Source organism: Stigmatopora argus, chromosome 8, assembly GCF_051989625.1.
Source record: "Stigmatopora argus isolate UIUO_Sarg chromosome 8, RoL_Sarg_1.0, whole genome shotgun sequence".
Classification (NCBI taxonomy): domain Eukaryota; kingdom Metazoa; phylum Chordata; class Actinopteri; order Syngnathiformes; family Syngnathidae; genus Stigmatopora; species Stigmatopora argus.
Window position 1 is genome coordinate 9090720 of NC_135394.1, and position 23298 is coordinate 9114017.

Sequence of the window (23298 nt, forward strand, 5' to 3'; positions counted from 1 at the left end):
TATTAAAAATATTTTGTCAGTGAGGGAATCATTTAGACATTGTTGACCTCAATATTGCCCAAATCCTCTTGTTTTTGGATCCAGATAATAGCCAAGATTATTTGTTTTTTTCCTTTGTTTAAAAAAAAAACTTTCTTTTCTTCCTTCTTTGTGATTGATTATTTAAATGTTATGAGTTTTTGAGGGACTATTACAGCAATTTGATTAATAATAGAAAGACCAAAAGCTAAATATAATTTCTGAAGTCTTCCTAAATGATTTACTTCCACAAGTGACACAAAAATACATGATGTCCCCGATCACCTCTTCAGACCGCAAGTCCTTACCTTGAGCTTCATCATGGAGTCCTGACAGAGTTTGTCTCCACGGGCCGCCGTGACCTCGTCCAGCCCGATGAGCTTAGCCTTGTAGCGGACGCCGTCGCCCTTAAAGCGCCTGATGAGAGTCGCTTCGCTGCGATCCTGCCCTGCAACCACACAAACACAGGCAGACACTTTTAAGCCTGATGTTCAAGGTCTTCCATCATCTTTTACTTTGGGGATAATCAATCACACAGGGGAGAATAGACCATCACCGATCTCAGCGAAAAAAAAGAAAAGAAATGTTAGCCATAAAATGTGCTATCATATGAATGACACCAATCAATACGGTCACATTTCTGGACGTATTTTTTTCTTCTTCTTATCTTCCCAATTGTGTAAAATGTCAGCATTAGTGTTGTTGGCAAAAGTGTTCCTATGATGACCTGGCTCTTTGCTTTATGTGTGTTTGTTTGCTGTCCTCAATACATAACATTTTTTATATTATTTTTAATTATCAGAATATACAGTCTTTCGAGTGACCATGGAAATTCAAGTCACGCAATTTCACTTGAACTTTCAAGCTTTGGTTAAACAAACAAAAAACAATTAAACTACAATGTTGTTCGTTTAAGGCTATAGTTAAAACAGTTATATCAACAGATGTCTATTTACTATTGTTACTTTAATGTATGATTGTTCTTGGTTTCTTATAAAATGAAAAGAAATGCCCTTAAGTACTATGAACTCAGCATTTTAAGTGAACTGGACTTGAGTTTCCTCTGAAATACTCCTCTGAAAATAGCAAATGATTTTCAAATGACAGTAGAAAATATTTTCGACATCCAAAAAGTACAAAGAAAGGCTTAACAAAGAAATTAGATTGTAATTAGTCTTTTCTAGTATTCGGTCAATAAGCTAGAGGATCATCGCTGATAGATGATCATCATTTCAGGTTGTGATGTCACAACCAGAATTGCTGAAAAAGTGGGCGAAAAAATTAATGTTCAGTGGCCACTCCCAGTTTAAACGGATTGGACGTTTAGTGCCATCAACAGCAGGCATCTAGTTAAATTAGTAGTTGTCATTGTTGTTTATAGAAACTCAGAAATACTTAAATGAGCACTCAATACATTCCTTAATGTGCTGCACTGTATATAATGTGATGCTTACAAGCTTCCGTGTGGTAAACGATATACTTCTCAGCGTAATAGTTTTTTTTCTTGGCCCGTGGCGTTAAGTAATACATTAAGACTGCACTGACAGGAGGGAAACCTGTTTAATGTTTTTAATCTCCATTCCATTCCAGTAAACGTTCTAAATCAGCAGGTAGCCCCACCGAGTGCCTCCGCAATGTAATGATAATGCGCCGTCGCTCTTATAATGCATCGATGCATTAGCTCCGTGACCCTCAAAAGGTCGTATTGCGGTGGAGGCCATGAAGAGGTCCCTCTCCTACTCTTTATCACCAAGGCATTGCATTGTTGCCAGTGTTGCCAAGCAACAAATGTGTACCTGGTGGTAACTTTTTTGGATTTAAGGCTTTTTTTCTACAAAGATTGATGCGGCTATTGGCACGCTGTGATTCATCAAGTGAAAAATTGAAGCTGTTATTCAGTGAAAAGTCAGTCTGAAGTCTGAAGGTTGTTTAGCATGGTTTCTTCGTGGCAGTCCTTCCTTCATTGTATCGTTTATCCTCACAATGGTCGAGGGGGGTGCTGGAGTCTATCCCAGCCAACTACAGGCTTTAGGCAGGGGGACACCCTGATTTGCTTGCAAACTAATAACAGGGCAAAAAGAGACAGACAACCATTCACGCCCACACTCATAACTAAGGGCAAATTACAATGTCCAAATAGCCCACCAGCATGTTTTTGGGATGAAGGAGGAAATCGGGTTTGAAAGCATCTTCCAGTTTTTATTTGGTACTAATTGACCACGGCAAACTGGGACTATGATTGTTTTAATTACATGGTAAAGATAAAAATGCTTGCATGATGAGCATTGCATTTCATTACTATATAGCAATATTTGTGCCAAAAGTGTTGGTATGGGAGCTATTGTATATAAAAAAGGCTGAAATAGATGAAGCCCAGAACTTGCACTGAAACCACTTGTCACTCAAGTCACTGTTTTGACTTTATTGTATATTGGCATTTTTTTTACTGCTCTGAACCCATTCTGTATCTTTTGATTTATTTGGTTGAGCACAAATATAGTAATTAGAGTTCAATAAATGTTTATCGTTCTATTGGTGTCAGCATATCTATTATGGGTTAGTATCATACAATAGGCAATTTGAGATGAAATTGGAGGACTTGCAAATCCCTATCCATCGCTGTCATTGTTGCTATACTTGGCAAAGCGCAGAAGTCAAAAAGAGTTGCATTGTCGTTCGTGTCAGTATGTGTGTCAAGAGAGGAAAACCATTCTAATCTGCTATTATTAAATGTGGGACTGCTGCGACCCTGCTGAGCGTCAAAGACATTTAATGAAATAATCTTTGGTTTCATCCACCTCCTCCACACACACACACACACACGGGTCACGTCTTTGCCATCAAAGAAACACAATGGCGTGCACAAAGCGAACACTGAGGGAATCTGCCAACGTGCCAGTCAGACATGCCGCTTGACGGGACGTGGGGGCAGATGAAGAGGAGGATGGATGGTGACGGATGGTTGAATGCGCAAGGCCTCCCTGGATAAATGTCAGTCAGGATTAGAGCGTTATGACAGGCAGAAGCCTCTTGTAGACACACACACACACATGATCGATGGCAGGTACAGTACAGTCAGACCCATCAGGAAAGCCCCCGGCATCGCCCTCGGCTTCCGTAACCTTCTGCCCCTCAATGGCACTCCATCACGTTCATCTAGATGGCTTCTTTATCAATGTTCTTACACACTCGCCGAATTGCATTTCTCCCGTCATGAAACAAGGTCACACCTGGCCCTCCCTGAGTGTTAACCTTTGTCCTTGTTGCCAAGGTTTAGCCATCAGTTCTTTGCTTAAGAAGGGCCGGAGTCCACTTGTCAAAGCATGTCTTGTGTTTGAGATGTGGACTGGCGGAATGTGATCAGGTATTCTTGTTAACTTTAGCAGTGCAAAAGAAATGATCATCCAGTTCATAAATGGAAGCAAAGTGTGAGCTCAATAATGCTTAATGGTCTTGCTCGTTACATTTATTAGACATGAGAGACACAAGGCCCAGCCGACTGAGACTACCTGTTAACAATCAGCGAGAGCCACCGAGTGTCGTCCGAGAATCTGAGATTTGCGGTGATCTTGTGTCCGGAAATCTATGCTGTTGGTGCTCTTCAGCAGTATGGCATCGTTTCTGGCAGCTGGCGATTCGAATTCTGGCGCTCCAGATGTAACTGCAGCTGTGACGCGTCACGGGTAAAACACTCGACGGACTGGAAACTAATCCTTCTCTGATGCCGTTTGCGCTTCTGTGTGTTAGTTGAACTCGCCAAAGACAAAGCTGGCTGAAAGCCCCGGAAAGAAAAAGCCGGTCCCAGGCCGGCAAGATTGATTCAGCGTATAAAAGCTGGCACTTGACTGACGAGACGTGTATGCAAATGTGCCACAGCAAGTGTAAAATGCGATGATAAAGTGAGACTCATCGAGTAAACAAATTGCTTCGCACATTTGCTGATGCGAGCGTTTTTTCTTTATGGGCTTGGCGCGTGTTGGCTTTTGTGTTAACGAAGACGAGTTTCACTGCAGTTTTTGCCACTCAGTGTTTAAGTGTTGCAATCTAAAACTGAAGAGAGACAAGACGGGCCATTCCTTCAAATTTTGCTTTCAGAGACTTGTCCATTAAGCAAGAACATTTGCTTTTGTTTTGTATTCGCTGATACTTCATGATCTCTTTTGTCTCGCAACCTTGGCCACCTGCTGCAATGACCCGGACCCCATGAGTCCAGACCTGAGTCTGTCTGCAGGAGGATGAGCGAGCACAGACAAATGTGCCCTGAGGCGACAGCTCCCCGGTTTGTGGCCCTGGATCAGACACATCTGATGTCAAGGTCAGTTTTGAAGGAATGGAGAGATAGAACTTTTAACTTATAGAGACAGTTTGTTCCTGAGAGGAGGCTTGGGTTGTTTCTTGTCACGTGTGGCGGTAGGATGCCATTCTTTTGAGTTGAAATTCAAATCTCCTGCGTCCATTTCCGAAAGAAAGCAAGAGCTATTTTCGCATATAAGGACCCTGTCCTTTGGAAGTTCCATTTCAAGGCCTTTGAGGATGTCAGAAAAACAACTCAAATGCTGTCTTAGATGCTAAATTCAAATATGGCATTTTTACTTTCCTTTGTGGCCTGTCCTGAATAAAATCATCCCGTGTTTATATCATTTGTGCTCCCCTTGGATCGTTTTATGATTATGTTACCACCATTTATGGGTTTTTGACAGATGTGGTGAGACTGGGTTTTTCAAGATACTCGGTCAATTTCTCGGCAAAAATCTGAATTCATGAGCACTACTTACAGTACATTGTAAAATAAATGTTAAAATCACAGTATAATACTAGCAGCCATTGTTACAAGAATGTTAAATACGGCAAAACCAAAATATACTTAAAACACTATTGAGTTTGACTGCATATTTCAGGTAAGAAATAAATTACTAGCACATTTGATCTATAATACACTAACTATTATGATTTATGGAGTCGTGTAGTACCACAGAATGACAGACAAAGTAACATCTTAAATCCATCCAATTTTTCGACTGCCGTAAGAGTGAATAGCGAGCTGAAATTGGTTTCAACCCAATGGCTTTGCGCAGAGATGTAAGCACATTCTTCCAACAGTTCTCTTTTCTCATGTTGATTGAGGATACTGCACTGTTTTTTGTCACCATTTGTCAGCACCACAGACTAGAAGAGAGGCCTCGTCTTAGACAAGTCCGCCAGAGGCTTCTTTTTTTCCCCTCCTTTCATTGTTGTGTTATGTAGCCACAAACTTGCGTAGAGCTATTTTTAGAAGGTACTAATTGTTGTTTCTCAACAAGGAATTTGAGGAAGCACCTCAAGCATCTCGTGGAGTCAAAGAAGCAGACGGCTCATCCCGTTGCTGCTTAGAGGATGTACTTATTCTAGTATTCAAAGCACAACAAGACGGGGTGCGCAGTCTGTTCCAGGCTACAACATGAAACAGAATCTGTTGCGTGTACATCAGCTTTTTGATTAGCGCTAATGAAAGCACGCAGATGGTAGTGGATTGTCGGGGTATTTTTGGGGGGCGGGTAATCACTAGAAACTCAAACGCTGCAACGTGTCTGTCAATATCAACAAACTGCAAGATGATCTAATGAGATATGAAAGACAAGGAGCATTTTGGAAGGGAATTTGCCATGTCAACCTGTGGAATCCGGATTATACCAGGCTTACATTTTGTTTGACGCAACAGTGTGTGAATAACCTTGTCTACCGTGTTCAAATCAAAGAGGATTTAACAGTGATAGAAGGATCTGAACTTGTTGAAAGCGTTTGTCAATCAATGACAAACTGCGCTATTTGAAAAACATTGATAGATAACTTAATAGTACTACCTTTTTTTCATTTTTCAAAAGGCCAAGTCATTTTTTTTTTTTCGGGGGGCAATACTATCAGCACCTTTTCTATGATTTAGAGAAGCACTATGAAATGCTTCCATTTTGGCAAAGTGCAATGTCAATAGTTTTTAGGGAAAAGGCTAAACATCACCTATATGTGAGAAATTTGATATTTCTTCCCCTGAAAGACATGTATACAATCACATACATGCATTGCACAGATCTAACAGGAATAAGAAATGATCTATTACTACTATTACAAATAGAGGAAAATATAAAATTATACAAATATTTTGATTTGGAAGCGAATTCTTCTTGGGAGTGAATTTTGAAGTGAAAGTGATTGATTGATGCCAGATCTCCTAGTCCAAATGGAAAGGGCATCTATCACCATCATTGGCAGTAAAATATGTCAAACAAAAAATGGCGGCCATCCCGATTCAAATACCGTAGATCCGTTGTCTATCACTGTCAAAGGCAGTGGATGAGTTATTAGGAGCTCCTCATCCTCATCACTACTAAATATTTAAGAAAGTAGTTGTTGGATTTAGATAATAAGGGAGAAATTTTTATTTGAAAAATAAGCATCTTAAGATTGTTTGGAACCAGTCTTTGATACTTAAAAATAAAACATGGCCTGGGGCACAATAATGGCTGTTTGTGTTGATGCACGTGTGCATTTACGATTTTTTGCAATGTTTGTGTGCACACCTGCGCGCTGTCCGCCTTCTGACAAGGTGTCACAGCATGCTTTATTAAAAAAAGAAAAAAAAACAGCACTCTCATCCTGTCATGCAACACTGAATCCACTCCCCTAAGGGCCTGCACCACGGGCCACTTGTGCACCATGACAATCATTACAAGAGGAATTCTCCTTCGTGTGTGTGTGCATATGTGTTACTAGCAAAGCTTTCAGTAAGAGCATCAGGTAGCCCTTCAAAAAACAGCAGTTGTCTCTTCATGCCAAGAACAAAGTGTCTCCTCTCACCACTTGAAGTTGTGGTCCCGCTCCTTTTATTTCTTCTGACGATTTCTAACGAAGCCGCTCCTCGGTCGGGATGCCGGAATAGCAAGAAAACGCAAAGAAAGATGGAGGAACATCACAAAAGGATGCCACCTGCTCGTGTGTGTCAACCTCAGTTGGGGGGACGTGGTCTTTCATCACTTCCATTAAGAAAAGTCTCACTCAATCACATATTTAAACTAGAAACATGATTCTGTGTTCTCGTGTTCATGAAGTTGCACTCTTCCCTGTCCTTGTCTGGGTTTTCTAGGGGTGCGTCAGTTTTCTCCCACATTCCAACAAGAGTTAACTTACGCATTTGGTGCCATTGAAACAGAATGGACATCTCCCCGATTCAATGGCGACTATTGAGTTAATTGTATACTAAATTATACGGTTTAGTTGTTTGTAAATATGGGTTCCTTCCTGCGCTTCAATAGCATTGCTTGCACAGGCTTCCTGGTCATACTCCAATCTTTCCTGTCCTCCCTCTTCCTATTCCATTGGCCTATGTATCCTTTCCACACAGGTTGTCACCTCGGTTTAGTCTGGTAGCATATTTTGTATATTATATCATGTTTTATATCCTATATCCCATTTCCACTGGGAAGGATGGCATTGAGTGATCAGGTTTGATCAATGAGCAAAGCAATAGAGGTCCAATTCAATTCGACTGGTGGGCTGGCATTGATCTTTGCTGCCGGGTCAATATCACCCCAAAAATGAAGGTCCTTTCAGTACTCAGCAAGGCGAGCAAGTTGTCCTCAATTGCATGTGTTCTTGTGACTCGGATGTTTTCTCCTTCATTGCAAATTATGAGCAGGGTACCAACTGTTGCTATGGAGACCGTAGTTAGTAATGCGGCGAAGGAGGTGAACACACTGACACAATTGCGGTCTGCACAAAAGTGAGCACACACAACACTAAGACACTACATTAGTCACACATATACAAAGGTCCGCTGGTTAAATAAAAGGCTTTTACTGTTCTATATCGTTTTGTGTGCGATGTTTTTGACCCTGAATGTCCTAGGAACTGAATTTGTTATTACAAATAGTGGGCGAGTGAGGCCTTTTGGGAATATGATTAAAGTTGGTTTCTATCATCACCATTAATGAACACTGTCAAACTATACCATTCTTAAAAAGTTGAAATATTTAAAAAAAATCAATTTTCCCATGCGTCTTTATTAGATTTTTTAAATAAATTTTCCAGCAATGTTCCCTCGCTCTTTCATGGTTCGAGTTTCGTATCTTTAGTGCAACACGGATTTTCTCTATTAATAGTTAATTCAAACGCTTCATTAAAACTTACAGTACCAGTATGCCTCAGAGAGTACCACTAGGATGTTTGGAAGTGTAATGTACAGTGTACAGTACGTCAAAAACATTTGATAAAACTTGTAAACACAACTCTACAAAACATGTACTGATAGGCCTCAGACAATATTGGTAAAATATGTTAGAAAGGATAATTTACAGTGTACAGTACATGAATTACATTTGATAGGAGTGCATGTGTTGTTGTTTTTTGCTCTGGGTATTGCGGTTTCCTCCCCCATCACAAAAACATGCATGCTCGGCTGGTTTAACACGCTAAATTGTCCCTAGGTATGATCGTGAGGGTGAATGGTTGTTCATCTGTGTCCTCAGAAGACTTTTTTTCAATCCACTTGTATCCACATCTGTTTAGCAATGACAACCCCATCTGCAATTCAGTTCTATCTTGGGTTTGATTGGCAGAGACAAATCTGATTAGTGCTCATGGAGGACACACATTAAAAATACTGTTGTCCAAGAATTCCCTGGGGAAAAATATTACGCTCAATAGCTCCGGTAATCACTCCAGATAGAGTGTATACGTGCACAACATCGCACCAAAACCAATAATGTGTGGGCCAATCATACATTAGAGAAAAATGTTTTTTTCTTTGCCTGTGTGCTCTTAGCGGCGCATTTGTGTCCTTGTTATCCTTTTTGCATCATAAAATAAAGGCAGAAGAGGTTGTCTACATGTCATGCTTGGATAATGCAATTACACCACACTATTACGAATTACTGTCATGTTTTTTTTAGTTTTTAAGCCCACAGTTATTCAGCATCATGCATTTGTTTTGTTTTGACTCGACTACAGCAATTTGTTGCTATATGGTCTTTCCTGTCTGGCTTACAATTAGTAATAAACGTCACAGTGAATTTTGTGACAAAGATGAAAAAGTTTTACTAGGAGTATTACTCCTATACTGCTAGGCGTTCTATTTTACGTTAAGATCTCAAGGTTTTCCCACTTGTAAAATAAGACAAGGCCAAGCGCTAGACGACTTGATGGCACTGCATGTTCCTTTCTAAAATGTATGTTCAGCGCTCGTGTGTCATCTGGTTAAAAATTTTAGCAGGTTCCAGTATTCTTTGTTTGGGCACCAGAACTACAGAATGGCTTGAGAATGGCTACCCGGGTAGAAATTGACTTTAAAACATATTTTTATGAACTGGCATTTAACTAAACTTCCATCTCAGCCTCTTTTATTACCACCTTTTTTATTGCCACTGGGAGAGGGGTTCGATGACATTATTTTGCTTTCTCAAAATAGTTTTTTTAAATATATTAATACTGGCATCTATCGTGGGCTGGTCATCTTTTTGTATGTCTTACGTGCTCCAATTGTTTTTTTCGTTTGTATTTGCCCAATAGAAGATGATTGCATTAATTACTTTTTATTAAAGATTTTTAATTCTAATATATATATTTAATAAATTATATCTTTAACATTATTGTGTCAATTGCTTTTCAACTGCAGTTTAGTATATGGATTTTTGGGGGGATCTTTTGACTATTTAGGGCTATAAATATTAACTTGGACTGAAGACAGAGTAAATCCCAAAAATAACATTTAATTCAGAAATCCAATTATCCCCTCACACTAGTTCCACTCATCATCATGAATCCAGTTGCATGTGTAGTTATGTAGTGTCATTAATCGACAAATTGCAGTCTCTAGCCACCTCGTCCAAACATATAATGACAAAAAATCTGGTGTAACAGAATGCCAAAAAAGCCTCAAGGCTTCATGAGTTAAATTTGAGAGGATGTTGTCCATCTTAGTTTCAAGAAGCCCATTCTCATACTGTCACATGCAAACGCCATAACCACATGCCAAGATGCACAATTGGTTAGCAAAAAGACTTGAAGACCAAGTGTTTCTTAAATCCTAGGCAACTTTGAGCGTGAGTTGCACAATCTCCGCGGATTTACCGAAGATTAAGCGGTTTCGAGAAGCGCTTGACCACTGCTAATAAAAACGACCTGTCAGCCGTCGTGCCGAGAAAAGACAGAAAAGTCTTGGCTCCTTCAAATCGACAAACGTTGTGGGTTATCATTTCCTCTGTCATGTTAATTGAATGGATGGGGGGTTCAAGGCAATGCGAGGCACCACAGAAAGCAAAAGATCAAAAGTCGCAAAGGAAGTGACACAGGGCGCATTGGCTGCGATGTCGCTTCGTTGTCATTCTGAGCAACGCTGGCAGACAAAAGGCGGGAGATTAAACAGCCCTGCCTCACATTAGTCTGTGCTCGTCGCGCATCCTCCCGCAAGGTCGTTTAGGAGTCAGGAGGAGGAGGAAGAGGACGTCGGCGGAGTGAGGAACTATCCTGCTGGGATCCTCCTACTTAATGATGATCAGCCAAGGGCCCGTTTTCATTTAAAGGACGCCGAGAGCGCTATCCAAATAGAGGTGTGACACACCTACGCCGGCGTGGCTGATTTTGTACGTACAAAAGCAACATCAGCAAACTTTACTATTCTCTATTGTGTGCTGAATGGTTGCATTGGACTTTCATCACGCTGCGGCGTCAGTGCATACGCGAGCGAGTGTTGAAGTGCGCGTGCGTGCGAGAAGGAATGACCCAGATGAAGCGAGCGATGAGTTCCCACTGCAAATCTGCAGTCTGTCGACAAGTGAGAGATAATCTTTTTCATGTTCATGATAAGATGGGCTAATATATAGCCAATCTTGATCAGCTCAGTTTTTGTATTGTCTTGTTTTGATTCTAAACTATATTTTATTTAATTATGTATTTCATACTTACTCAATTTTTACCCAGTCTATTGGCTACAAAAGTTTTTTGCATGCACCGTTACATTTTCAATTATTTTCTTTTAAATGGGCCAATTAATATATACATACATATATGTATATATGTATGTATATATATATACACACATACATACATAGATATATATACGTATATATACATATATATACATACATATACATACATATATACATATATATACATATATATACATATATACATATATATACACATGCATATATATACATATATATACACATACGTATACATACATATATATACATACATATATATATATACATACATATACATACATGTATTTACATACATATATATACATACATATATATACATACATACATATATATACATACATATATATACACACATATATACATATATATATACACACATATATACATATATATATATACATACATAATATATACATACATAATATATACACATATATATACATATATACATACATATATACATACACATACATATATATATATAAACATATACATACATATTTACACATATATACACATATACACACATATATATATAATTTATTTAAAAATTCCTTTGTTAAAAGGGTATTGTAATTTACATTTTAAACTCTTTCTGATGTATTTTATCTGCTTGATTTTATCATTTATCATTTCAACGGTGATTAAAAATACACCAATTTTCTTTATATTTCTGCATCCTAAATCAGCTATTATTTTCTCTCTATTTATATTCATCTCTCTAAAAGTACCCCTCAACAATCCACCTCTATTTCTCCCTCTTGCACATCGCTTCATTTATCATGTTATTCATTTCACATTTTCCATGGATATTTCCTACAAGGACTTAATAAATGATATGAAAAGCCCCCCACTGACACAAGGTTGAAGGTTGCATGCATGTGTGTTTGTTTTGTGTGTGTTTGAGAAAGCTAAAAGGCAAAGAGGAGATGTTAAAGCACCCCAAAGTCTCAATGCTGAAGGCAAACCATTAATCTTACCTCTCATATGCACTTCTGGGCTTCAATCCCAGTCTAGTGTGCTTGTGTAGCCTATGTGTGAATGCCCGAGATTGCGTCTTCATCTCACCCAAATATAGAAACAAGTGCAAATGATGAACATGATTTCCATTGTGGCAAAACAGAGGTGATTCTTAACAGGACATAAGGGGCTTCCACCTGCACACGCACATCTGGCAGCTGCAGGTGTGTGTGAGGGATTTTTTTTGTTATTGCTGTGTGTGTGTGTGTGTTGGCCGTAGCCGTGGCCAGCTTTTATTGTGCTACATCAGTCACATACTTATTGGGAGATGGCTACATGGCGCTCCCAGTCAGCCAGGTGGCACAGAGCAGCTGGGCTGATGGGCTCCCTGCCCGGCCCACCTTGGCCCCTGACATCTCGCACACACAGACACACCGGCTCAGGATGTAAGTCTGGCGCACTATTTATGGGATTTCTTTCAGGAAATTTTAAGAGTAGGTATTTCTATTCCTAGCTTTTTTTTAAATGATGTAATTTTTTTTAGCTTTTAACAAAAAATATTTTCTTTTTTTCAGTCTTTGTTTTTGAACTGGGAATGCTGTGATCATTTTTAACAGCCATTGACGATGCTGGACATCCCAAATATTTCACTGGCAGGGCTAATAGCAATCAAATGATGTCCAATTGGATTGGACTTCCAATGCTGTCAACCCATTTGCTTCTGTGATTCACTCAAATCACGCGGTCGTCATTCATTCACCGGGAAATAAAATGACAAAACATAAAAATGAATTGATATGAAAACTAATTGCAATGTTAACTCATTGGCATTAATTCTTCGCATGATGCATAAATCATTTAAGAGATTTAACAGCAAAGCAACTCTCAAACATAACGTAAATTCACTTCTCTGACACTGCAAAACATTTTTGATGTTGAAAACCATGGCGATTTCTTTTCATAGTCAGAATGTTTTAAGACAGTTTGCCCAGATGTAGCAAAGCAGCCCCAGAATAAAACGAGGTCAAACAATGTTAGAAAGAATTCCTGACGTGAAACATGACAAAGCACATAAGTAGATGTGGAATTTTGACAGAACAAATCAAAATCGTTCTTGCCTTGGTGGGGTTCTAAAGCGTATTATTTGTCGTACCTTTCCTCCTGGAGTCCCGCCTGAGGCTTCCGGGCCGCACCGCCGGCTGCAGCTCCGTCTCCGCCGACATTTTTCAGGCTCCAAAGCAGGCTCGGCTGAGCTGTCGGGTACTTGTGTGGGCGCCGGGTGTGCGTTCGTGGCGTGGCGGCGCCGGGTGTGTGTGTCCGGGCACACGGGCTCATGGGAGGGAGGGTGGCGGGGCTTCAGCCCTGACGCGACATCCGGCGCACACCCACGCCGAGCTGCGAAGACAAAACAAGACACTTGAGATACAGCACGAGATTGCAAAAGTAGCAGACACAATTTGACATTTGGCATATACATTCAGCCACCGCGTTGCCCTCAAGGCCAAAATTTGGCCCATTCTTGATTTTAGGGTGAGCGTGTTTTGACTGCTGTCAGGCGTGACAATGAGCCGCTCGACTGGGCCTTGAGTGCACGTTGCCCGTGGAAACGGAGTGGAGAGACCTGCTCGACACTTCCTGTCAATGGGGCGTCTCTGCATGGGTACTGCTTTAAAAAACAGTCTTGAAATGCTAAGTTGATGAGTTCAAAACAAAACCATGACAATGTTTTGAACCATCAGGAGTTTTTTTGGGAGACCAATTTGAGGTGTCTGGGCTCTTACCTTTGTTAGACACTGTAATTGAATGTTATAATGCCATCAAAGGCTTGATATCTCATTTCAACTCAGTTTTCATCTTTTTCAGTGCAAATGAAGATAGTACACATCTAACCGTGTGACTTTTTAAAATCTTTTTGCAGTGAATTTAAATGAGTTGTTTGTTAGTGGACGTCCAATCCAATCGAACTAGTAGGGTTAACAGCCACAGACCCAATCCAAATGGATTGTACGTTTAGCGTAGTCAATAGCAGCCAAAGACTTAAGTAACACAATGGGGGGGGGCTTGTTCTTGTCAGAGTTGTTTTAATGAGTGGTACTTGAGACAAAAGATTAATACGTTCTGTCACCACAATAATAGCACAAATGATTCTACCATAATGATATGAATGGAAACTGTTAGTCTGTTCAAGGTTCCTAAATAAAACCCTGAAAAAATGTTGGTAATAAGAGAAATAACAGTTGATATATTGTTATATTGTCCATCTGCAATGGTAAATCATTTTTTCAAATCACTAAACTCAATGAATTTACACTATCCAGGTGAATTATCTTGCTAAAATAAAACTATGCACATTAATCAAGATTGTTGCCTTAACCTATGATTCACTGCAACCCCATTCACTAAAAATGGATATGATATTCCATTAATATAACATTAATGGCCACCACTAAGTTAATGTTCATGATGGTGACACCACAAAATCCAACTATTTTATTTTTAAAGTGCAAGTTTGACAATAACAAAATTACATAGTTGGTGCAATGACACAATTTAAGATCAGATTAAAAAAAAATCACTACCCATATAAAACCACTTTGCAGGGCTAGATTTGTCCTGTGGGCCTTGGGTTTGACACCTTTACTTTAGCAGCCGAGGCGTAATCCACAAAACGCCTTCACTGAAGGACGTCAATAGAAATCATACACCTTTCAGATTTGCACTACGAAGGCAAGAAAAGACAAAGCGGTCAAGCGTGGCCAGGTGCCAAAACAAGTGAATGAATCACCGAGCATGGGTGTTCCCCTTAGAATATCCGTCCTGACCTCTCCTTCCCCATCTCCCTTTTTGCTCGAGTGCGGACTTGAACAAAATGGAAAGCAGCGGGCACTTCTTGAAGAAGGGTGGAAGGGGATCTCCCGACCAGCCCCCTCGCCATCCCCAACCCTGTCCACCGTGTTTCTATATGAATAGAAGGCCCTCGCCTGTAAGCCTCGGGCGAGAGCAGATGAATTGAGAGCCTTTTAATTTGCTGCCGACAGAAGAGAACAGAGTCCATTTAATTCCGCCAGACGAGGCCGTGTCGGCAAAACGCTGACAATATTCTTTATCTGGTCAAAACACACTGGAAAAGTGCGAGTCACTCCAATTACAGGCATTATCTGCAGGGCGACTACGGCAAATGGATGGATGAGGGAGGGGGAGAGAGAGAGAAAGAGAGAGAGGAGTTAGGGAGAAGAAAAATGAGTGGGAAGAAAAGTAGAGGGTGAAGAAACAGAGGACGGTAATGAACAAGGGCTAAAAGTGGAGAACTAGTGGGGAAAGGGGGAGCCAAAGAAAGTCAAATCAAGAGAGAAAGGATGGAGCGTAAACCCTCCGTTCACAGTCCTCCCACTCTTTCCTTTTGTGTCTTCTCATTTTGTTCTTCCCCCCCTTCCAGCCCCAGTCTTTAACGCAGCATCTGGATCCCGCATTGATGAAAAGCAGTTCGGTTAATCCTCTACTTGGAGCAGAAAAAAAAATACTCCACTCAGTGTTCAGTGAAGGCACGGTAAGGCTTAAGGACAGCATTTTAAGAAAACTGCCATCGAGGTTTTAAGGGGCTGCTTTCCCAAAAGAAGGCAATGATTGTATGATAAAAGGTCAAATCTACCTTCACGTCCAAGTAAAAATGTTTACATTTGCCTATACGAGATGGTAGTCAAGCACTCTTTCGTCTAAATGAAGCGAGTCAACAAACTTCAACATAGTTACAAGCAGGGTTGGACAATTTGAATGTGCGGGATCAAAGATATGAAAACTCTTTAAATAAATCATTATCAGTGCTCGGCCTTGGCATATTCAATTGGCAACTGACTAGTTTGGGAGATTTTGAATATTCCTTCAAAATGAGTCCAATTTTAAGGGTTTTCTGGTGGTTTATTACACTCCAGGTGAGGTTAACTGTAAAGCTAGTATACATACACAATACACAAAGACAATCATTGAACATTAAAATACAAAAGGACATTTCAAACACCCACTGACTTAATGCTACGGTGGACGGCATTGTATAAAAACTACCCCAAAATATTGAGATCGGACGATATGGGGGAAAAAATTGTGATGTCGGGCTCTAGTGCAATGTACCAATAAATCACCAAATCAAAACAGCAAATACTATTTACACTGCTTTACAGATGATAGGGAAGATTACTTAAAAAAATAAAAACACTCACCAATGAATTTAAACAGACATGATCAAACAAACTCCCACCCAATTCAGTCACTACCTTCCAACTTCATTAAACTACACTTTAGAGAGGCAAGAGCATATTCCATTTTGGAGAGGATTAGCATGAAGCAGCAGATAGAATAATTCCTTTTCATCACGTTGACCTTTTTTTTTTAAAACAAAAACCTCTAGTTTTTGGACGTAAACAAACCAGCAGTGGAGAAAGCTTGAGGTTCCTTGTGAATGTTCAATTACTATATTCAAATAAAGAGTTCAGACCCCAATGCAACCAGTCCAGCACATTGCAAACATAACAGCTGCTAGTCCGCCTCTAAAAAGTGGTAAAACTGTGCCATGGAGCCGTGATCAAGATGTCTCCTTGGCTCCAGACTTGTGATTGTTTCTCTAGAGGAGGGCAGTTGAAGACGACGCTCATTTGGGATGGATGCTACAACTCTGCTCCAGTCCTGGCTGATACTATCTTCAACCCCTCCCTAACGCCCTCGAGCTTTACAAACCCAAACAACAGGACTGCTATCTAAAGACATCAGCAGTCGGCTAAAAAAATAAAAGCACCGATGCAAGATACTATAATTCTTGGGAATCTGCCGGGTTGTCCGTATTCGAAAACTGAAAAGAAATGTTGTCAAACTGTCCTAAAAAAGAAAACAAAATCAGAAACAAAGATATAACGGGGGTGAATCGTATTGCCATTGTACTGAATCAGAGTGAATTTAATTGTAGTTTGGATATAACGTGATTGAATAGTATTTGCCTCAGCATTAGATGTTTGCAACACTAACCACTAGCGCTGCTGTGGTGCTTTGACCTGGAAGCGGAGTAGCGGGCATCTGAGCTAAAAGTAACGCCGGAGTCGGATGTGAACTTGACTCCTAACGTCTGGATTTAGCCCATCAAGTCTGGCGGGCAGACCTCGGTGAGCCATAAATTGGACGTCCATAAATGGGATGTTGCCAACAGGCTGCCCATGCCAGGATCTGTGTATTAGTGTGTGCGCGTATGTGTGTGTGTGTCGCTCAGCGGCCAGAATGTTGCCAACTGGAGCCGAGTGCCCAGAAATCAATAAAGTCTGCCAGGCGGACAGAAAGGGAGAAACAGAGCTGGGATGTACTTGGACATGACCACTGTTCCCTCTAAGCTGCGCGCGTGCGCAATTGCGCACTACTCTCGTCTTCTCTGCGCAGCAGCAATCCTATGGCGCGCAGCAAAAAAAAAACGGTTTTTTTTTTTTTTTTTTTTTTTTTTTTTTTTTTTTTTACCCCTTTTTTCATGATGGCGCCGTTTAAGCGGCAGCCAGTGGCAGTAGCTCTGTCCACTTATGTTTTTCGTGTTTTACAGCATGTTTTACATGAAAAATTAGAGGGAACATTGACATGCACCTGCTTGTGGCAGGTGTGATACTGGTGTGCCCATAGCGAGCAATGATGATGTCGTGACCGGATGATTCGCCTAAAGACGTTTCGCCGACGGACGTTTGACAGACGGACAGGTCTCCGAATGAACGTTTGTTCAAACAGCGTTTAATGATTAAATACAAATACTAGTATTTGTATTTAATCATTAAACGCTGTTTTCAGCTGGATTTGACCAAATTTGAGAGCATTTTGAGCCGTTTGGCGAATGGACGTATATGGACATTTTTTTGCCTCCATCGCGACATCATCGCGACATTTTACCGAGGAATTCACTTCCCTGGGCTCGGTTCTAATGTCCAAAGAGCTCCAATATTTGTATTTAATCATTAAACGCTGTTTTCGGCTGGATTTGACCGAATTTGAGAGCATTTTGAGCCGTTTGGCGAATGGACGTATATATACGTTTTTTTGCCTCCATCGCGATATCATCACGACATTTTACCGAGGAATTCACTTCCCTGGGCTCGGTTCTAATGTCCAAAGAGCTCCAGTATTTGTATTTAATCATTAAATGCTGTTTTAGGATGGATTTTACCCGATTGCTGTCATTTTACGGCTCGGTTCTGCTACATCTGCCCGCCCAAGTGTGCTTATTCCTGGGCTGCCATTGATGGTAGACTAACATTGATTTTTACTATAATTTGGACAACACCGGCGGCGGGCCGGATTAAAAATCCTAACGGGCCGTATATGGCCCGCGGGCCGAGGTTGAAAAACTTGTACACACACGATCCGGGGGCGGGGCGAGCGCGCGAATCCCGTTTCGGCGAAACCTCCGTTCGGCCGAATGAACGTTCGGCGGAACGTCCATTCGGCGACCTGCCCGTCTGTCAAACGTCCGTCGGCGAAACGTCTTTAGGCGAATCATCCGAGTACCGATGATGTCGCTCACACTGGTACTCAGTGCGCTCAGGGAGGTTGACTTTCTGCTCAGACCAACGAAAAATTAGAGGGAACATTGGACATGACCCAAAATCAGTAAAACATCAGTGAGACAAACCACCGCCTATGACACACACAACCTTTTACTTCATTCTCTCAAGTTTACCAAAAAGTATTGGGGTATTTCCACCCAAAAGATATGGAAATGAAAGTTGAACAGAAGCAGTAAATTTCAACTCAACTGATTTCACAAAAAAGCAGCAGTTAAGGACATGCTGGTGAAAAATTGGAATTCCAAACACCTCAAAGGCTCCTTTCTCCATATAAAAGCATTTTATAATACCACTTTCACTGTCACCATTACGCACTTATGATCAGTTCAACTCCACACCCTTGTAGATAAATATTCCAGGTGTCAGGTAGCAGTGCGTGCTAAAGGTTATACCTGCCGACAATCTATGGGCTGTCAGGTTCCGATCAGAATGTGACCTGCTCAGCATGGATGAGCGCTTTTAAAGAATAGGTGTCACCTCGGTCCATCACCTATATTCCCTGTTTGATGAATGGTGTTCGTGAAGTTAAGGTGAAAGAAAGTCAGGCAAATCTTGACAATCAATTTCCATAGTTTACTTGGACTATAAGCACTAGATGCACAATGAGGAGGAAATGTAAGTCCCACTGAAGTTCAAGTTGCATTTTTCGGCCCAAGAAAAGCATTATTCATTGTCCAGAAAATGCCATTTACTTTACCCTATGTAATTCATCAACATATGTATTTAGTCTTCCTATGAAATGTCATTTTCCAAGGAAGTCTACAATGACCTAACAAAAATGACAGGGGTGCTGAATGTCAACCAAAGCCAACACATAAGAGGGAGAATTGATTTACTCAGCACTTCCAGATGAGTGAAACACGCTTGAAAAGGAAAGATATTGAAGGAAGGGCTACAGCCTTACCAGTGTGAGAGTCCTAAGACGTTGACGCTCTCTCCAAGTGTGTGTTTACCGTGTGAAGTTAACCACAAACCATTACTGAACTTTGACCACAGCTCCACTGTGTCGTCAGTGATTAACAGACAGCCGCACGCGCGATACCTCAATCCGACAAAGCAGATTGTTTCAAGTCATTATGTTACTCACCTCCTAAATCGTGAAATTACATTTGCAAAGGTCTGCTATAATGATCAATAAGTAATTCATCTGTTACTAAAAACACAAAAACAATTCCAAAAACTCATTAATGTACCAATTGACCTCCATCAAAGTCGAGATTTGTATTGACGGTTTCTAAACATTTTTCATGGTGAATCTGGTGTTGGAAAATTGAATAATTAAGAGAAAGAGTAAAGTGTAGCTCTATTTAACCACACCAACAATACGCTTGTTTTGACACAATTGGTTCCTTTTAGTTGAATGCCGAGTTTGTTACAGTTGGTTAGTTGGGTTGAGGAAGATAATCTCAATGGGAATATTCTGCAATCCTCTTTACAATTCATAATTAATTCAAGACTCCTCAGCAGAACTGACTTTTATCCTAGTTTTAGGGGATTTCTATGACCTAAATGTGTCCACAATGGCACGTTCTGAGCCCGTTTCAATCTCCATTTTGAATGTGAATTCATTTTAAAATCAACATGCTGCTTGCCTGCAGGGAAAAGCAGTGCTTGAGAAAAAGATCAGTGCTTTGTCACTGGAGTTTGGAACCGTTGTTGTGGAGGAAGCCTTGGTGGGAGGCAGACTGACTGCATGCGACACTGCCATTACCGCACACATATCTTGAGAGCCTTGACACCATTTAATTGCGATAACGATGCAAATTTGTGACACTGTTTGGCAGCCAAAAGGGACAGAAACATTGTTGTTGAATGTATCACAGTCCCTTTTGAGGTTTAAGCAAAAATGGAGCCAATTGAATTATAGTCTTGTACATTTCCTGATCAAACTAGTTCACCAGGTTTGGTCGTCAGTTACAGTGGTGGAAACAAAGGTTGTAGATTGTAGGATCCTTGTTAGTTTGCCGAAGATGCCTATTAAACTACGATGTAAACTGATTTTATATTGGTTATCTTCAAGTCTGTTGGTTAGATTTCAGTTGGGTTGTTAAGGTTACTATAGTAGTCTTCAGGAGACAATGTGAATTGGTTAGTTGTTTTACTACAGTGTGATGGTTTAGTTACTTTGTTACTGTGCTGATTGTTTATTGGTTTTGCTGGTTGTTTAATGCATTTTGGATTACCCTAGTACAATTAGTCTGCTTGGTTGGATGGGTGGTTTGTTCGTTGGTTAATTTACTACATTTTTTAGGTTTTTAGTTTCCTATATACTCAGACACACAAAAAACAATGGCAAAAGAAGGATGAAAACATATTCTTAACTGTAAAAAGATGAATGTGGAAACATTTAAATTTTTCTAGTTTTCTGGTTAGTTGTGGTTACCATAGTTGGTCGATTTATTACAGTTGGCTGGTTTATTTTCTTGATTATGGTTTTGTTGCTTGTTCCCATTAGTTAAATGGAGTCACCAAACAACAAATCAACTTATTTTTTCTGCTTTGCTTGTTCCAAGAGATGAAGACAAAACAGGAAGTTACAATGTATCCGGGTCACCTTTCACCGAAAATCGGAATATTGCATATGTATGGTCACACGGCAAATTTCGAGCTGCTAAACGTCATTATGGCTCTGCTAAAGATGTCCACTCAGTGTGATTTAGCAGCCCCGATGCCCCCCCTCCATACCCTCCGGACCCCCCGTCGGCTGCGCCTAAAGTGAGTGATGGATCGACTCCATCTGTGGAGCGGAATGGAGCACAATTGCGAGGCATAAAAATAGAGCGAGGAGCCTGCAGGAGCACACAACTGGGACTTAATGAGGGATGCAATCATCAATTATTCAAAACTCTTAATCATGGCGTCTAACAAACACACACGTGCATACGCACACATGTGCGATGAATTGCCACATGCCTCTCAAGGCGTCGCCACAGGCAGGCAGATCCAAATAGATGAAGAGTGATCGAAAGAAGAATAACTCCTGTTGCTCTACTTATCATTTGCATTATTTCCGACACAATCAAAATTGCCTCGTTCAAACTTTGTATCATCCTACATCCTTCCTGTCAAACAAGAAAGCGGCACATAATAATGGTGTGGAGGAATCTTTCCGCAAAGAATGTCCTATTTCCTTTTTCAATTTGACATTGCCTCAATTTAAATAATGTTCAAAAATCTGTAGACGCCTTGGTTTTTCAAAGAGCAACCTAATCCCAGAAATAGAAAGGGACACTGACATCATTCAATGGGTTGGTCATAATTTAAAATCAATGAAGACCTTTTACGATAGGAGAATAAATAGAAACTTACTGTTTTCGAAGGAGATGAAAAGAAATTCAACACCGGGCCTGTCAGCCTTCATCACCTTGAACTTTAATTCACAATCAATAAACATCCTGTTCAAGTGTTCTAGCAAAACAATAATGCCAAAATCGTTTAAGGAAGCACTGTTTAAACCTTGCGGCCAGGCAAATTCCAGACACTTTATCATAACATCATAAACTAGACTTGAGAAGGGCAAAAGTTATTTTCAGGGAAAACAATGTGTTTGCTTTTCTCCCGAACAATATCGCATACTGTGGCTATGGCGGTTCGCCCCTTTTTAGTCAAAATGAACCGGACATCTAGCACCATCAATGGCAACGAAACACAAGCAACAATTTAGGTCAAATGGTTTGATCTTTACGGTTAGATTTCAGTAAGATAGCTCCATTATCCTGGATATTACCAACTCATTCATTACCATCGATTGTGATAGACATCCAAGCCATTTGAACTGAGCAGCTCAAATAGACTGGATGTTTATAGCAGTCAATGTCAGCCAATGACTTGAACACACACAATACTACCTAGCTTAAGAAAATCAACCTTCACATTCGCTTTCCTCTCTCCCATTTACACCTTAACGCTCTTCTACGTCAAGCACACGAGGCCGCCATGGATCAATCTTGACTGAGTGGCTGACTTTAATAACACCTTGTTGCTCCAGATGCTTCCTAACAATATGAACGATCTCTCTCGCTCTCTCACACACACACACACATGCACACAGTGGGTCGAGATATAGACCCGCTTGGCCTCATCAGCAAACTTGCCGTTGAATCACCGACGGATTATCAGACCCGAGACGAGATTTGCATAAATTCCATTGGTAAGTCTTTGAACTTTTCTGTTACACACACACACACACATACGTGGATAAAGGCAAAGTGCAGAAATCTGTTCACTAAAGTTCCTGGAGGTGAAGCAGCTCTGGAAGGAGAGAGCCTTTTAGCACCCTGTGGTCTATTGCACTGTCGGTCGGTATGCGTGAACTCTCCCAGGGAGCGCAGAACATCGCCATTCTCTCCCCAGCGGGGGCCTCCGGTCAATACAAAGCTCTTTCAAAAAGTCACGGAAAAGCTCATGTGCGCGCATGTGTGTGGCACAGACTGGGGGTAGAAATAGAGCAGGGATTTTAGCATTCAAATGGCATCTTTTTATTCTCAGCTGCAAGCAACTTACTGACACTATTTTACAAATAGTGGGGAGATTTTGCATAATGGGAAAGAGTATCAGTCATGAAAAAACTAGCTATATTGAAATTGTAATAACAATTTAGCAGCATAGTTATTTATTTTGCCACATCAGTAGATTTACCATAAAGATCTCTTTTCCCTGAGAATTTTTAAAGCAATGTATTTAATCGCAAAAATACTATATATGGCCATATTAACACTTATTTTCCAAACAACATCCGGACAACTCTAAATTGAACACTTTATTCA

General features: G+C 40.5%; 1 protein-coding gene across 13 annotated transcripts in view; it reads right to left on the bottom strand.

The window, feature by feature from the left end:
* Positions 1-23298, bottom strand: part of dab1a (DAB adaptor protein 1a) — a 171939-nt gene that overhangs the window by 38356 nt on the left and 110285 nt on the right. For all 13 annotated transcript variants that reach the window (XM_077607183.1, XM_077607195.1, XM_077607192.1 and 10 more), the window contains 2 exons: positions 13105-13346; positions 327-466 (listed from right to left, as the gene is read on the bottom strand). In XM_077607183.1, coding sequence (XP_077463309.1) covers positions 327-466; positions 13105-13174 — 210 coding nt within the window. In that variant the 5' untranslated portion in view covers positions 13175-13346. The remainder of the gene's footprint in view (positions 1-326; positions 467-13104; positions 13347-23298) is intronic.